Source organism: Pelecanus crispus, chromosome 6, assembly GCF_030463565.1.
Source record: "Pelecanus crispus isolate bPelCri1 chromosome 6, bPelCri1.pri, whole genome shotgun sequence".
NCBI classification, from domain to species: Eukaryota; Metazoa; Chordata; class Aves; order Pelecaniformes; family Pelecanidae; genus Pelecanus; species Pelecanus crispus.
This window is the reverse complement of record NC_134648.1, coordinates 46,377,993-46,394,996: the sequence shown is the minus strand read 5'-3', so window position 1 is coordinate 46,394,996 and position 17,004 is coordinate 46,377,993. Positions and strand designations below refer to the sequence as shown.

General features: G+C 38.7%; 1 protein-coding gene across 1 annotated transcript in view; it reads right to left on the bottom strand.

The window, feature by feature from the left end:
• MIPOL1 (mirror-image polydactyly 1) overlaps positions 1–17,004 on the bottom strand; it is a 156,868-nt gene that overhangs the window by 49,367 nt on the left and 90,497 nt on the right. Inside the window, exon 10 of the mRNA XM_075712879.1 lies at positions 56–150. Coding sequence (XP_075568994.1) covers positions 56–150 — 95 coding nt within the window. The remainder of the gene's footprint in view (positions 1–55; positions 151–17,004) is intronic.

Sequence of the window (17,004 nt, the reverse complement as noted above, 5' to 3'; positions counted from 1 at the left end):
GTACAGAAAACTTCCCCTATGAGTCACTGATTTATATTAGTATTAATTATTTTACCTGTAATAAACACGCAATGTCTGGATTTCTTCTTCTAATTTTTTGCACTGTTGAAGAGCAGCCTCTTTTTCTTGTTGCAAGGCTATCAAGTCTGCCTGCAAAACAATAAACATAATAAACGATTTATTCAGAATATCCGTATTGCTTTGAAAACATAACAATCCTTCGTGCATTCATTTCAGTCATGCTTTATTATAATTACATAGATAAATTTATACTGTTTTGTAATACCACCTATTTAATTCTTATGAAAAAATCTTTTCTTGTTCTAGCATTGCAATTTTTTCTAGGTTTTTTTTTTCCCAGCAGGATGATGTTTTGAACAGCTTCCCTCGTGTATATGGTAAACTTTTTGAATGGCTAAGGTTAGACCTCTTCAGTTCAGCCAAGTGTTTCTCAGCAAACATATTTCATATTGATATGATATTCCTATAGTGCAAAACTGTTGGCCAACATATAGAGAGTGAAGCAAGGCACTCAGCCACAAACTACCAATGTGCGACTCCTGGTCTGCACATGGCACTCTGGCTGTGAAGCACGGCTCTTGTGCTGGGAGCCACTGGCTGATGTTACTGGCGGGAGAGCTGCCGGATAACCTGCACCCTGAGCGGTGGCAGGCAATGAGCCAGTTGAGGCTGCTGAGACTGGCACCGCCAACTCACTCTGGGATCCGGGTTCATTCTCATCCAGGATCTGGTTTATCAGAGGGAATCCCGAAGAAACCACTGTCATCTCCCACCTGTGAACCCTCCCGGATGTTCCCCCTCATATTGTTTGTTCACACCATGCTGTGAAGGGCTTGTGACTTATGGCCATTATGGAAATTGCAGCATGTGGCTTGTAAGGTCAGGAAGGTAGCCAGCCTGGACACAGCCTTACAGTTAAAGAGGAGGTAGGAGAAATAAGTACTCATGTATATTTAATATGGCTCTATACCTTAATCACCATTAATTCTAAAATGTCCACTTTCAATAGCACTGCAGGACCCCCTTGAGGGCCCAGGTACTATATAAATTATCTTAAAATCAGCGGATGATTAATTATTGTAACAACAAATAAGACCCGGCTTGCACAGCAATTCTTTGACACATGAGCCTGAGCATTGGGCTGCTTTCCAATGTTTTTAATTCATGGTGTAAGTTATTAATTGTACAAATTGTAGAGTGCCAAACCGAGAGGCACATGTGTGAGAAACGCTGACTGTGGATTCTGCCAACTCTTCAGGACAGTATTGTGGAAAATTTTCTTGGTAAATTAAAGACCTGTTACATGAGCTACGAACACATGAAGGGAAATGCACAGAGTTCAGCTTCTAGCTCTGCCAGACTCATCGTATAAACATGAACAACTCTGTCTGTATGCCTCCAAATCTCTCTCCTAAAACAGGGCTCCCACTTGCTTCTCTTTCCTGTTTGTCTGTTAAGACTGCAAGTCTTCAAGGCAGGTGTTTTACTGTTTACTGTCAACTCCCAGTCATCTATGGGCAATTTATTCTGCTGGTTGATTAATCATGTCCTGGATACATGGCTGACTCCTGGCAAATTTTATTAAACACCACATTGCACAAATGAAGCTACACAATCACTTTCTGCACTGTGCTGCTCAGTGTGTCACGCTGTACCCAGGATTTTGCATTGCCAGTGCACAGGACCCACTGCTGTAAATGCTCCTGTAACAGACATTCATAAAAATTTAACAGGAAGTTCCCTGGAGAATAAAACCAAACTTTCTTACTATATGGCAGGTTCCTTCAGCTTTAAAAGCAGAAAGTGTTAATGTTTAACCTCTGAGTGACAGTGGTTTAGAGCTTCTGATACTGAAAACAATGTACTGGATGCTGGCAAGCCCTAAGTCCTGTCAGCAAGAGGTTAAAATCCTCTGCAGGTGAGCCTCTTGCCCAGTGCTGCTTGCTGCCTTGCAAGCAGAACTCACAGAACACAAGGATGTTAGCCAAACCAAGCTATTTTCTGTAATTACACTGTTCTGTAGGTGAAACAACATTCTTAAAAATTGGAAAACACGCTTGAATCAAAGTAGGTGGTTTGTTCTAGAGGCCAATAATTAACATCCTTGCCAATTTTCAGTGTACTGTGAAGTGTGATTGAAATGGTAGACTGGAAGGAAATGTTTGCAGCTGACACACCTACTCACAGAAAGATTAACGGCTAGTCTCTTTGGACAACTATCATAAAAAATACACCTTATGTTCCACTTGCTTTTCAGGACAAAAGTCAGAAGGCACTAGAGTCTGAAGACTCTTATTTATGTCAGTTTTTCAGCAGAGAAAACCGCACTGATTTGACTGGGTTTGCACCAGTAAAAATAACAGCAGAATCAGGTGCTCTGGATTTAAAAAAAAAAACTGAGGGGAACAGAAGCAGACATTTGCTAACCTCCTCAGTAGCATGTAGTGGGGCTGATACTAGGGAGCTGCATGAGACCAAGAAAAATTCAAGCACAGGAATTTTTGTGCACAGCATGCAGCCATGCAACAAAACGACCCATCATTCACAGGCCTGAAGAGTGGTAAACACAAATAAATGACTCAAATATCCTCCCAAGAGAGAGATGTCTGCCTTCACTAGAAGAAGGAAAGCAAAACAGTGCCCATCACAAACTTAAATTGCTAGCTAAAATAATGGTGCCTGCACTACTATAAAACATTTGGAAGACTCCTATAATGTATATTGAAATCCATCCATAGCGCACATGGCAAAAATCCTACATGAGCTCACCTCTAGTAATAACAATAGCTGCTCGGGAACTTTTTAACAAAATATTATTCCTTTGGAAATTGTCAAGCTGTGGAAATCAGAACTCTTCACAGAAATGGATCAGTTTTGATTAAATTTTTTTGGAAGGTAGGGTAAAGAAGGAGCAACAAGAAGAAAAAGAATGACACTCAGGTTCCTCTGGTGGAGGTTTTCCCTAAAAAGGTCAATTTAGAGGTGAGGTCAGTCACCACTTTGGTATAGGGGTCACCCTCAGTGAAGTTTCTGTTTAACCCTGAAAGCATATTCTGATCACTGGTATACGGTCTCTTTCTCACAATTCTGTTTTGCCCACAAGTTCCTACGCTTTTATATTTGGTTTAACATGGATAGATCCTTCCCCTTTCTCTGTCCCCCACCCCACTTTCCTGCAAAAGAGAATTCTTGTTTCTACACATCTCCCATTTTGCATTTTGGCAAACAGTTACTTGTTGAAAATTTAAATTTTCCAATTAAATCTAAAAGCTAATTGCTACATATCAAACAGAAAATAGCTAAATCTTGACTAAGAAAATCTTATTACTGATCCTCTTGCTGTTGTTTTTGTTTCAAAATATTTAAATGAACAATGCTATGTGTTTTCTTAACGCAAAGGCTGGAAAAATACAAGACTTAAGCAAAGCAAAACAGAGTGTAAAACTAGTTTTTATCTTTTACTAATTCCTCTAGGGCAACCATGAGCACCCTCAACTCTAATCTGAATCAAAGAGGTAGGAACACACAGCATCCTATGTTGTCCAGTTCCCTGTGGGTGAGAGATGGCTTTTATAATGCTTTTCAACATCCAACAGAAGGAAAAAAACCATTCAATGAACTTGAGTAATAAAGCTTCATAGCTTTATCTTTTTACTGATTTTTTTTCTCATGCATTTATAGAGAGCATATATATTTCCACCTATATATATATTTATAGAGAGCATGTATTTTTCCTTCTTTACATAGGCTAAACAAACACAACCTACTCTGTTACCTCTCAGTAAGTAGGCTCTCCATTCTCCTCATCAATCCAAACCGATCTCTCACCAGTACTCTGCTAGCAGTACATCCTAACTCCAGTGGAAACATCTTACCTGATACCTTCTTGCATCCCTTTTGCTCACAGTCACCCTCTGATATCTGTCTGTTCTCCTGCCCACTGGTATTACCCAGCTAACAGTGGAAATTCTTATTCATCCTGAAATGATGATACTTTGCACTTGGTAGCATTGAGTTCCACCCCACTGCTTTTATTTTTCCAGTACTTGAGGCCATTCCAATCTTTCTGCAAGATAGCTTGAACTTACTTTGTATTAATAATATCTCCATTTTGTATTAATAACATCTCCCAGCTCTGCGTCATCAAGCAGTTTCGTTGGTACACTGTTGCTCTTCATGCAAAAGGTTCTCAATGACAGTATTAAAGAAAACTGGTTCAGCACCAATTGGTGAGAAATTGGAAAGAAATTCCACTAGTGAAATCCTTGGACCTTTACGTTTCTCCTTTCAAAGCTGTTTGCTGTTGCCTTCCTGCTAACTAGTTCCTTATTGCCTTTGACTAATCCTTCATCTCCTTCATGGGTACATGACATTTTGCAGACAGACATGAGCTCAACATGCCCATCCTTCCAAACAAGAGATGCTAGGTGAACCCAGTTAACAGCAAGCAGCATTTCCCACATTAAGCTTGTGCCTGCTTGTAAAATAACAATATACACATTCTCCACTGTAATTAATAATTTTCCATATGGCACCACATATAAGCTTATGTGTCAGCTTATATTTAACAAGTTTCCTTGTCTAAATAACCAGTTATCATACCAAGGAAGAATTCTTGCATGATCTTACTTGGGTGAAAGTTGTACTTCAATCCACTGTTGATAGATCCATGCTTCAAAAACATTTTCCTTCCAGATTTACCCTGAAGCCTCACAATAAAGACTAACTGGTCTACAACTGTCAGAATTACGTTTTTTGCCTTTCTAAATACAGATGCTGCCTCTGCTAATTCCCTGTCCTATTACACTGTACACAGCCTCATAGGTTTTGTTAAAGAACCTTACTATCATTACTGCAATTTCAGGTACCAGCACTTTCAGAATTGGGGACAGAAACCATCCATTATCCCAGTCTGAGCACAATAATCAATTGAACAGCTATGATGTACTCCATTTGCATACATTCACTTTTCTTAACCCCTGTCCTCATAGTTGACATCATCATTGCCCAATGCTGAGAGAAAAAAAAATAAAATCACACACTTTCGGACCTAATCCGGATTATCCTTGATCTCCATGCCATTCTCAGAGTGGTGGCACGTTTCCTCTTTCCTTGTTCTCATTTCAGTCATTACACTATTGTTTGTTTTAATTTCCTTTCCAAGGGCCGATTTAGCTTAACCTCTGGCAATTTTCATTTGTCTCTATATCTCCTGTTTTCTAAGACATAACTTTCTTGCTTAATAAGTACTCTTCTTGTAGAAGAGTTATTCTTAATTTATTCTTATTGAGATTATAATTAACCCAACTCAAACTGACACCCTTCCCACCCAAAGCATTTTCCCCTGGCTTGACTGAGATACCCGTTAACCTGCAAGTATTCCTTAAGGCAGTAACAGTTGCTACCAGCAGCTTGCTTTATACTGAGCCAGAATATTCCTATGGATTAGAAGAAGGCTGGATGAGAAGTCTGGAGAGTCTCAAAGGTAATTTCTGCAATTTATGGACGCAATCATTTACATTTGGTAGAGCTGTGTAATGGGGAAGGATGGCAATAAGATGTCTTTCTGCTCCTTTGGTCCTATGTTATCTGGAGTGTGAAATGGAATCTAGCCACAAATGGACAACTGAGAATTGCCCCGATTTCTTGTGGGGCAGAAGTATGTTTCTGCTGATATTAGCAGGCTAGCTGGACAGTAAGAGGTCAGGTGTCTTCTCAGGGCAGCAGGAGACTGGGAGGGGGAACAAAGGTTTCTTTCATTCTGAATTAGAATGAATAAGCAAAAAAAAAAAAAAAAGACCTGGAAAAATGTTTTAAAACCATTGAAGGTGTATTTTTATTTCACACTATTTTTAATGCTTTTTACATTTTACACATCATGTCAATAAGAGAAGTACGTACCACATGATAGAGCAGGTCATGTTGTGACATATTATGACATCCAACTTCTAACCATTCTGTTATTTTTACATTAGCAGCTGCTACTTAGTGCAGATTACAACAGCTCATCTTATTTTCTATATCAAAGTGTCAACATATCAAACTGTTCCACCAACAACTGAAGCAGGTGATGCTTTGATCTAGAAAAGAATATAAGCACTTGTCTTATTAATTAGGGGATCAGAGGTTTTCAGGGTCAAGAAAAAGACTCCAGCTAACATGAGGGGACTGAAAATGCCTAGCACTCTAATCACACACTAAGTGATCTTGTTTTTCAAATCACAGTGCTAACGTGTCAAACTGTTTTATTACAATACAAACAGGGGACACATTGACCTAGAAAATTAGATAAAATGTTTCAACTTGCATTTAAGTATCAGCTGCCCTTGACGATTTTAAAAATGAAAAGTGAAAATTAGAACTGTATTCTAGTAGATGTTATAAATTATTGACACATCATGAAATACATAATTAACAATAACCAATCCAAATTTAAAATGTAAAATTAAAACGTCATGTTGAATTTTTGAAATTTGGAATGTAGTTTCAAATATTCATCAACTAACACTTCTGGGAGATAAACTTGAGTTGGAGAAATTTGGAATACTAACTGAAATCCTTAGAAATTCATGAAAAGTTGTTTCTCAACACATCATTTCCTAATGGAAATAGTTTTTACTGAACCTATCTTAACTTTGAGTAAATGCAGCCACTGTGTTACGGATCCCTGATGGATCTGAGCTGCTGTGGAGGATCAGTACAGGTAGGAAAACTACCCTGAAGAACCAGCTGAGGGTTGTTTGTGTGTGAATTTCAGAGTAACAGTGGCTGTGGTGGGAACTCTAACAGCCTTTAAGCTACATCTTCCCCCAACACATCGCCACAACCACACTGGGGTTGACATTCCCTCTGGGCACAAAGGAATGGGATCTCAACAGCAAACATGACCTTTATGAGTTTGCATCAGGATCAAACAATTAACCATAATAAGATTTTACTCTACAATCTAATACTATTGTTGGTCAGAATAAATATCAGTTAATTAAACTTTCTTTTTTTTTAATGAAAAGCATTGTTTCACTGGAACAATAATGCCCTGTCAAGATGCATTGGTTTAGATGGAAATATTTCTGAGGGATGTCAGGCAGAATTTCTGACAGACGAGAGAACTCCTCCCCAGCCATACGGTTAGGTTATTCATTTTGGGTGCAGAAACCTAATGTTGAGTCCCAGTCTCTTGCGATAACTCTGGACGTGGCAGACTCCCACCAGTGAGAATACTTCCCTGCTCTAAATTCATGTGAATTACCCATGTTTCTGGTGACTTCCATTGGTCTATGTCCTCTCTCCGCAACTGGCACAAATAATTTTTTATTAAATTGCTAAGTATGTGAAAAGCAGATACAGACAGAAGATGCATTGTGGGAAAGGATACTAACTTCACAGCCCAGCCATCAAAATGTTTGAGGGTGCCCAACTTGGATCAGGGAGCTGAGATCAGGGTTTTCACATATATGATGCAAGTGCATCAACACTGGCTTTTTGTCATGTATAGGTACATCTTTTTCAGTTACTTTACAAAGGATGTCTTAATGTTTTCTCTTATTGGAATAAAAAATGGTAACCCCGTACTCTCCCTTTTATTAAAAAATGGAAGTCATTTCCAAGAAGTGTTGTGCTGCAAGTCTACCTAATGACACTTTCCCCAACTCAGTCTTTATGCTATCCCTAATTTAATATTTTCAGGGAGCTTTTCAGAAGACTCGTAAAAGATGTTGCTCTCTGAGGTCCAGACTCTGTCTTCATCACAATAACAAATTCCCCCATAAGAATACATGACCATACCATATGAATATTGCTTGTATGGTCATTCATTTCTGAGAGGTCCTGTTCTGACTGGGATGACAGCAACAGGCCACAACAAATATTATGCAGACTGTGCAATCAGGGGGAAAAAAAAAAAAAAATCACCAAATAGCTTTTTACTGCTCTGTCAAAGAAAATGAAAGGATCCAATGGCATTTTTGCCCAGACTAGGTACATATCTGGTTCATTTTATTACAATAAGAGCAAACTTAATATCTACTAATTATCTTAAAGCAATACCAGTTTAACCTTTATGCCTGAGATGTGAATGCCTCATTCTTGTACTGCATGGTCACGTCACACTGGGAAGCACACTGTACCAGCAGTATTTGACAAGCAGTTTACTCCTTCACTTATTGATGTGCCCAAACGAGCACATATTACAGGCGGATTCAGTCCATTATCACATTATGCAAGAAAGTATCTATACAAGATGCTCATGATATTTTTCAGTGAGAATTAAGAATTTGCTCATCTAACCTTAGATACGATGTTGATACAAAGTTTTTCATCATCTGCAGTATTATTTTATACTATCCTATACTTCTTCCAAGCAATACATGGTATATCAAAATTGCAGGAAAAATTATCTATTCAAAGGACAATCCAAGGCATGTGATGACTGTGTGAGACTAATACATGGAACCATTTTATTGTAAAGAATGATTCATAGAGTGAGGAATACTAATTTGAAATTCTGCCCCTGTGAGGTTGACCCAAAACTGCAATTGACTTCCCAGGGTCAAGATTTCATTTATGGTTTCCATTTGAGTACATAGCTAAAAACCCCAGAGATACCATCATACATACCTACCATGTGCATACAGGTAACTACCTAAGGATACCACAAAGCTTATTTCATGTAAGATATAACCTTAGTGACAACAAAAAGACTCCTGAAAACTTTCAAGGATGACAGCTCCAAAATACACATTCATAGCTGGGTTGGGCTTTGCACATAAATAATGTAATGTGCAGAGATGCTGACCTTTTAGTAGGAGGGATTTTATTAAGAACACAAGCTGGAGGTGCTTTAAAATAGCAAGTAGTTAGATGTCCATATACAGATAGGTAGATACTTGTCTCACTACTAAACCATGGTGTACACTGTGAAAAGAAAATCAAAATAAAACAAACAAGAAAACTTTGTTTTAATAGAGAAGCAAAAAGCCATTCACAACAGTTATTTTTGCATAGTAGCTATGGCTTTACAATCTACATGAAAATAACAAAAGTAAGTTAATTCCTTTATGTCTCAGATTAAAGGCTGCTTACAGATGCTGGCATGTGAAAAGGGTACATTTCTCGACGTTCTGTAATTCAGGTTTGGCCTTGGTGACATCACATACTTCGTTTCTGATCTAAAAATCAGTTGGAAAAATGCAATTTCAAATAAATAATGGAAAGACATCAGCAATACAGAGAAACTTGTCTTATCTGATGGGAAAATAAAGCACATTGTTTTGGGCATGACATTTACTGTTTATCTGAGGAAGCCTTCTTATGTCCCCCTTCACGGCTGCATAGGTAACTGGACTAGAAACCAGACACATCCCTTCTAAGGCAGACCAGGTTATCAAATATAAGCTTAAAACAAAGAAGAAAAAGCCTCTCTGATTTACTTTAATAACAGGCATGTTTCCCTCAACTCTGAGAGACCTGACTTGCTTCACACGCACCATGAAGGCTATTATACTTTATAACAAGCTACTGGCAATCTCCTTAGGGGAAATCAAGAAGGAAATGACCGTGTAGGCTGGAGTGAAGTAGGCTGAAGAAGCCTTCCAGGTGGTGTCTGAGACCTACTGGCAGATTACTCTGGGAAAGCTTCAAATGTCAGCACCCACGACAAACCCATTGTCCACGAAAATGACTTTGGCCACTTTGGCCAAGTCAGTATCTGCCACAAACAGCAAGTCATCAGCACAGGATCCAAAAGGTAGTGTTGTAATGTTGTCTCAGAAGCTTTGCGGAAACAAAGACCCTATTCAATAAAAACAACGTTCCCCTCAGCCCCAAAAGTGTCCTATCCAGTTCAGGGCGGAACTGAACTGGCAGAAGGACAGAAGAAAGTTCGTGTTACAGCCAGACACGTTTTATCTGTGCTGCAGCCAGAAACCATGTGCACTTTCAGGGCTCTCCGTCTGGTACATTTTCAGGCTCTGCTAACAGACTACAGCAGTCACCTTTCTTGCTAAAAAGAACCAGCCAGAAACCATGCTCTGGCCTTGAGATCTACTGGCATGACCTGCCTTGTGTTACCATGTCAAAAGCTCTCTTCCGTCCACTCCTAAAAGGAAGGGCTGCTAACACCAGATTGTCTAAGGGGAATAGGCCCTGGTACACAGTATTTTCAAAGGCATTGTCCAGGAGAGTGTGTTAAAACCATGCCAGGGAGCTTTCTAACAAAAAGTATAGATGATTGCATGTCACTGTGCAAGCCCATGCCCTCATCCTATTTTAGTTACTAGAGCAGGTACAGATAACTGGTCTTGTCAACTGACAAGGGCTTAATAAACTTGACCAAGATTGATAAACCTGACTTATACATGAGTTTGACTGACAATTTGCTTCTCTCGCTCCCAGTAAGCTGGTGAGGCACTCTTGATTGTTTCAACAGGTGCCACTCACACCTCCATTCCAAGGACGTAGGGGTAATTCTTGCTTGGGTAAAATTTTCTAACCTCACTTCACTTCCCTACCTCTATTGCAGACTCCCCCTTATAGTAAAGTCCTTGGCTTTGACATTTGACCAGTCATCAACCATGCCTTTCCATTGCCATTTGGACTTCGTTACCCTTTGGCTTCCCTGTTATGAGACATGCACTTATTACAGTTCCTTACCCCTGATTTCAGCATGACGCCTGTCCAATTGAGACACTTAGTCCAACTGAGACACTCTGCAATGTTTCACAAGTTTCTTTTCCGTAAGAAAATACGTACATTGAAATCATTCATGCTTCATAAAAGGGGCACAAAAAAGCATGCAAGGCAGTAACTTGAGCAAAAAAGGAGTTAACAATTTACGGTCCAAAGCTTATAACTGATGCTGAGTGATAACATACTCCAAATTATAACCTTTCACGCAAAGAGACAGAATGACTGTTACCTCTTGACAGACAGTACTTCTGCAGAAGGCAGCAGTGTCTAATCCCACTATCAGAATTAAACTACAAATCTTTCATAAAAGCCATGAGTCTGTACAGGATTATAAAAATGAATTGTCCCAATGACTTCAGTGGGACTGCTTCAATCCATAAGTCTTCCAGGATTTGGAAGGAAACGCAGGGAAAAGCTTGACTTAATATTTAGTACTTCAACTTGTGGTCTTCACCTTAGGGAAAATGAATTACTAGCAGGTATACACACTCATATTTATCTGATATTTTCGTACACACAGAAACCCAGAATCAAAGTGCTGAGTTCAACAGCAACTGCTACACTTAAGAAAAGAATAAATCATTCATTATTGAATAATGAATAAATTGAGGGCTGCTGCAGGCTTCACTACCTTGAGCCACTTGTGCAACTGGGGTGACCGTGAATTTCTGAGATGTGAACAAGCTACCATCATGTCTCCTGTGATGAGAGGATCCTCAACAGGTAATTTAAAACAGCTTCACTCTCAATCTGTGCAATTCTACATGTGTAAAAGGGATCAGTCATACTGAGTCTGAAGAGCTGGTGCTGATTTTGACCAGAACAACTCCCTGAATCTTGCTTTCTCCACAATCTTACTGCAATGGTTTTCCACCCAAGTAGAACTCAGACTAAGGATTTAAGATTAAAGTAAGAAAAGCAAATAGAGGTGTTTGTGAGAACATACATTTAAGTCTTTATAGGAACCATCTGCCTGATGGAAAAGGTACAGGAGAGTATTCAATAGATGGCACCTTCCTATTGAGTCAGCAGGGGATGGATGCCTCCATGGATTGTTATGGACTCTATACTGTTGGATGAGATCTGTTGATATAGATGAGTTATCTTCACTCAGGACTCAAAAGTATGTTCTGATACTAAAGATTTCCTTTCCTTTCTGCTAAAAATCTATTTACTAGATTTTATATGAGGTGATCATATTTTCCCCTATTGCATATCTGTTCAATTAGATTGTGTTAGATCTTTGCCTTGGGCAAAAGCATTCTTTTCACTTCCTACCTAAATTTTAGTGCATTGTTGCAGAACACGTTTAAATTTCTGTTGCAGCTCACTCAGACTCAACTACATTTCAACTGGGAAAAAAGGTAGTTGCTGCATATCCGATAATTCTTGTAATCTTCAGAGGAAGGAAGAGGAAGGGAATGAGAAGAGTGATACGCTACCCACAGTCATTTTCTTTAAAATCATAACTTGCAAAATGAAACAACCCACTGAAAAGATAAACATTTTTGTCAACGATCAAATGCTCCAGCAATTTCCCACATTATAATCTAATGCAGAAGGTGTATTTCTTTCCTCTTATGTGTGCAAGACAAAAGAAACTGTTTCAATCACCAAAGAATATTGTGTACAAAAATCACATCCTGATAAACCGACAGTAAACACTTCTCTATGTTACTATCTTACACTTAGAATTTTAGCTAATTCTTTTGTTTTTATTTGTTCAAAGCATATCTTATACTTTTTCACTGCACCTATTATACATTTCTTCACTTGAACACCTGTTGAACTAAACTTGTCTTGCCAGAATATTTTAAATTATGCAATCTATATTCTGTCAATGGCAAGCACTTGGGTAGAATTTCTTATATACCTTTCAACATACCCAGCAGACAATTAAGAACTCAGTGTACAGAAATATTTGCCAACTGAAATGTTACTGAGACAAGTTTAATCAAGTGATCTTGACTAACTTTTAGCAAAGAATCACAATTTTTTCCATCATCAGTTTACTGCTTCAAGATACCACTTTAAAAGCTATTTCTTAGAAATTTGTATTGACTCAGTCATTTCCACAATCTGCAATACATGCTTGACTTGCGTAATACTTCAGGCAATAGTTCCATTAATACTTGAACACTTTCTTCTCATGAGTAGCATAATGAATGCCAAATTTGTCTCCAGCTTTTGAGAAAATTTGGTTTTGCAGGGAAAATCCTGACCCACTGAAGTCAACAGAAGTTCATTGTTGACTTCAATGGGATTAACATTTCCCTGTATTTGTATACATGCATTCTCTCTATTTAGTGATGAGTATTCCAATTATATGTGTGCTGTACACAGGGATAACACACAGAATCAGTCTAGTTAAGAGAAATGCCTTGTGTTTGCTGACTGATACTACAAATGTAGATATTTAGACAAGCGTTGTGCAGAACCCTCTCCAATTCTGCAATGATAAAATGGTGAGAGATTTGTGCTGTGCATGGTGCCACCTGGCATTTACTTTTAAACTGACCAATGTACGCAGGTTTTATCAGAGGAAGGAAAAAACACTGTCTGTGCAACAAATTTTGCGAAGGATCTGAACAGCAGTAATAAAATTCTTCACATAACCACCACTTTCAGAATGATGACACCTTTTTTAGGAAGGGGTGCAGGGCTATTAAACTCATGCACAAACAGAGAAACCCATTACTTTCTTTTGGAGACTGCTGTATTGGCAGCCTTATTGCGTAGGCATACTGCTGGATTGTAGCTGTTGTATGAAACTCCACAAAATGCTTTTGATCCATTTTATCTTGCAACTTAGCAAAGAAATGTTGCAATAAGAAACACCAACAAAGATCTGAAAAACTTAAGCTCTGGATTACCATATTGTGTTCTCCTGCCATTCAATGTGTCAGACAAAGGCAGTGGTGTTCAAAGTAGAAAAAGAAAAAGAAAAAGAAAAAAGAAACTGGTCACAGAAAGTGCAGAGCACAGAGTAAATAATATTCCTCCACATCCCTACTCTTTCATAGATTTGTTGTTAAAAGAGTTGCAGCAATTAGGCTTTTGTTAATTACCAGCTGTTGAAACAGATGTGTTGACTGTCCTTATTAGCCAACAGCTGGGACAGGAGAACAATTGATGCTCTCTAAAACCAACAGCCAGCTGCTTTGCAGTAATTATCTCCTATCGATAATACAGGTGATAAAGGCAGCAAAAAGATTATGAGCTTCAATAACTGAGGTATTGTTATTGAATATCACTGGAATTTACGGTTAATTTTAGAAAATGAGGAGAACGGTAAGTTGCTACGTCTGCTTCCTATCTGCACTGTGTCAAGGTCAAGCAATATGCAAATAATAGGGGAAATACAACCAGAAAAAAAACCCCACAACTTTTTTTTTTTTTTTTTTTTTAACCCTCTTACTATATTTCAAATGTCTTGCTGAGCTTTAAGGAATGCTTTCTCTTTCAGGTGACTAAGACTACAATGTCATCCGTCTTTAATTCAGTTTCCCCATATGCCTTTCCTTGTATTCAATTTTACCATAAATGACATTTTGGAATGTGCAGAAAGTTATTCCTACCTGTTGGGAAATTTTATTATACAATATGTAGTAAGATATGATAAACAAATGATTAAAGAGGGGGGCCATCCCTCTAGAGAGTTAGGTTCTAGTCTCTGGCATGCCATGAATTCTTAAGGAAATTCACTTCACTTCTTGGAATTCAGTTTCCCTAGCACTAAAATGGAAGAAGTATGTTTATCTTGATCAATCACTTTGCGATTGATGACTTTAACATACTATTTAAATGCAAAGTAATGCTTGCATAATACATTACAGTAACAAGAAAAAAAAGTATGATTTTCTAGCATTGATATATGTCAAATGTTAAAAAATTTCTTTCTATAAAAAATTCTTTTAGAAGCATGGGGCCAAACTTCCATGAATGGGAGCCACAAGCGTAACTGCTATCTAAATGGAATATATCAACACAGGTAGTCAGATGGTTTGTATTTACTATTGCTCCTGCTTTGATTTATATTTTCTCATCTCCATACCCTATTAAAGTGCATTAAAAGAAAAGAAAGCAGAGATTTTAAACCATTTCTATTAGCTGCTCAGTTCATCTCAAGCCAACAAAAGACATGTCTACAAGAATCTACAACCATGTCTATTCACTAATTAGTCTGCACTTAAAGACACTGCCTTACTGAAAACAAGGATTAAGGCTGGTTGAATACTCTCCCTTTCATAGACCTCCCTTATGTCTCTGTTGGGTCATCATAAGCAGCTTGTTCTCTGAGCTTTAAGTAGGGAAGCTTGACAATCAGTTCTGGGCTCATCAGTAGGCACTGGGACAATTAACAGGAGCTACCAACGTTTTAAGGGACATGTAAAGAAATCAACTAGCCAAAAATTTTCAACAACAGGGATAGGTAAAAATGTGTCGTACTCCCATGGCAGCTATCTTTTAAGAAAGATACACTGCAGGATACATTATTTTTTATTTTGAAATAAAGCAAAACAATGTACTTCTCTGTTCCCAATTCAGATTCAAAAGAAAAAAACATGTCATTACAGCAAGAAAATTGACATGGATCCTTGTACACACATCCTCACATCTATTAACAGGAATCCACAGCATGCTATAAAAGAAACAGAGAACTTGAGCCTAGTTGTCAGTTTTCTACTTTTGGAAGAATGCTAAAAAACATGGGAAAAGGGAAGGAGAAAGAATGGTTTTAAGCAATGGCTTTTCATTTGCTTTTACTTCTTTCCTTATTTCTCCAGCAGCTGCTCTCTACCCTTGCAGTGTTTTCAGGCCATTATACTGGCTTTTCCCCTGGAAGGCAAAACTTGGCTCTTTGCCTTTTGTTTGTCATCCATGAAAGGGTTGGGGCGGTGGAGTTGGGGAGAGGGGGAAAGTGGTTTAATTTTGGTCTCACTCTGCTTTTGTCTACCAACAGAAAGTTAACATTTAGACTGTGCCAACGAGGAACTCATTTGAGCAATGGACAGTACAGGGCTCCTGTGCCTTAGGAAGAGATCTGAAGGAAGGTTTGTATCCAATGTGGAAAGATATTAACTAAATTCAGGATAGAAATCAGGAAATTCTTCAGAGCTGTTGTTCTGCATGGGTTTCCATGGCAGAAACTACCACAAAGCAAGCAGGAACTTGAAGCCTTGAAGAAGAAAGTGACGGTGAACATTGTTTCACCTTGGCCAAGACATGCTCTAGGAAACTTTCAAACTGCACGTATGCAGCAAGGGCCTCCACTGTCTAAATCCTACAGTTGGGATGACCAGTTCAAGCCTGTGAATTGGTGACAACTGGAGGTGTATCTCTGCAGAATTAACCACCAGCCCCTACTCTAAGAGCAGAAAAGCACCCTAGGGTGTGTACTGCGTGGCCACTGGCATGCTGTCAGATAGCTGAAAGCACCTGGACTTTGGTCTCGTGTCTTGCAACAGTCACAGTCTGGTAACACACAGCTTCACCGGACTCACCATCTAATTACAGCAACACTTCCCAGATGAAAAACAGACCTAAGAAGATCTGAATTAACACATGAATCAGACACATTCTGTTGCTGAGCCCCTCGTGAACCTCTACTGCACCACGGCTACAGCAAATCTGTCCCAGTGAATTTAATCCAATATATTTCAATGTCTTGGTATCTACCTTGCTAACAAAACCTACTGTACATAACCTGGAACCAACACACAGTGCATTTCCCTTTGTATTTTGTTTTCAAATAAAACATCTAGAGACAGCACAGGCCAGCTCCCTGAGAATGTAAAGTTGAAGACTGCTGCACAGAACAAAACTTTTCTGGTATCTCATAAAATCTTTTTAAATGTGACAACCAAGCGCTCAAGAAAATTCACCTGGCAACAGCTGCATTGAAACAAAGTTACTGCAGCAACAAGTAACGTCACGGTGTTAATAATTGACATGGAAAGAATGAAAAGGTGAGCAAGGGATAAAGAGGACAAAGGAAAGATTTCAGTATAAACTTCTGCTGGTAAGTAATCAATCAAAATTAAGATTGAAAGAGTTGGTATGAACTTTATATTGAAAACTGAAGTGCGTTTGATATCTTGGACTGCTAAATGGGGCTTGTAAAACGCCATTTTCTGCAGCCTGATTTGCGAAATTTGACAAACAAATGCCCCACTGATTTGAATCTACTTTCATTCAATTCCCCCAAGAAACGAAAGCAAACCCAGGAACAGTGGCTTCTCACATTTGCTGTATGCAGGAAAAGCGCCATGCGATTCCTGGTTCTGCAGGTTAAGG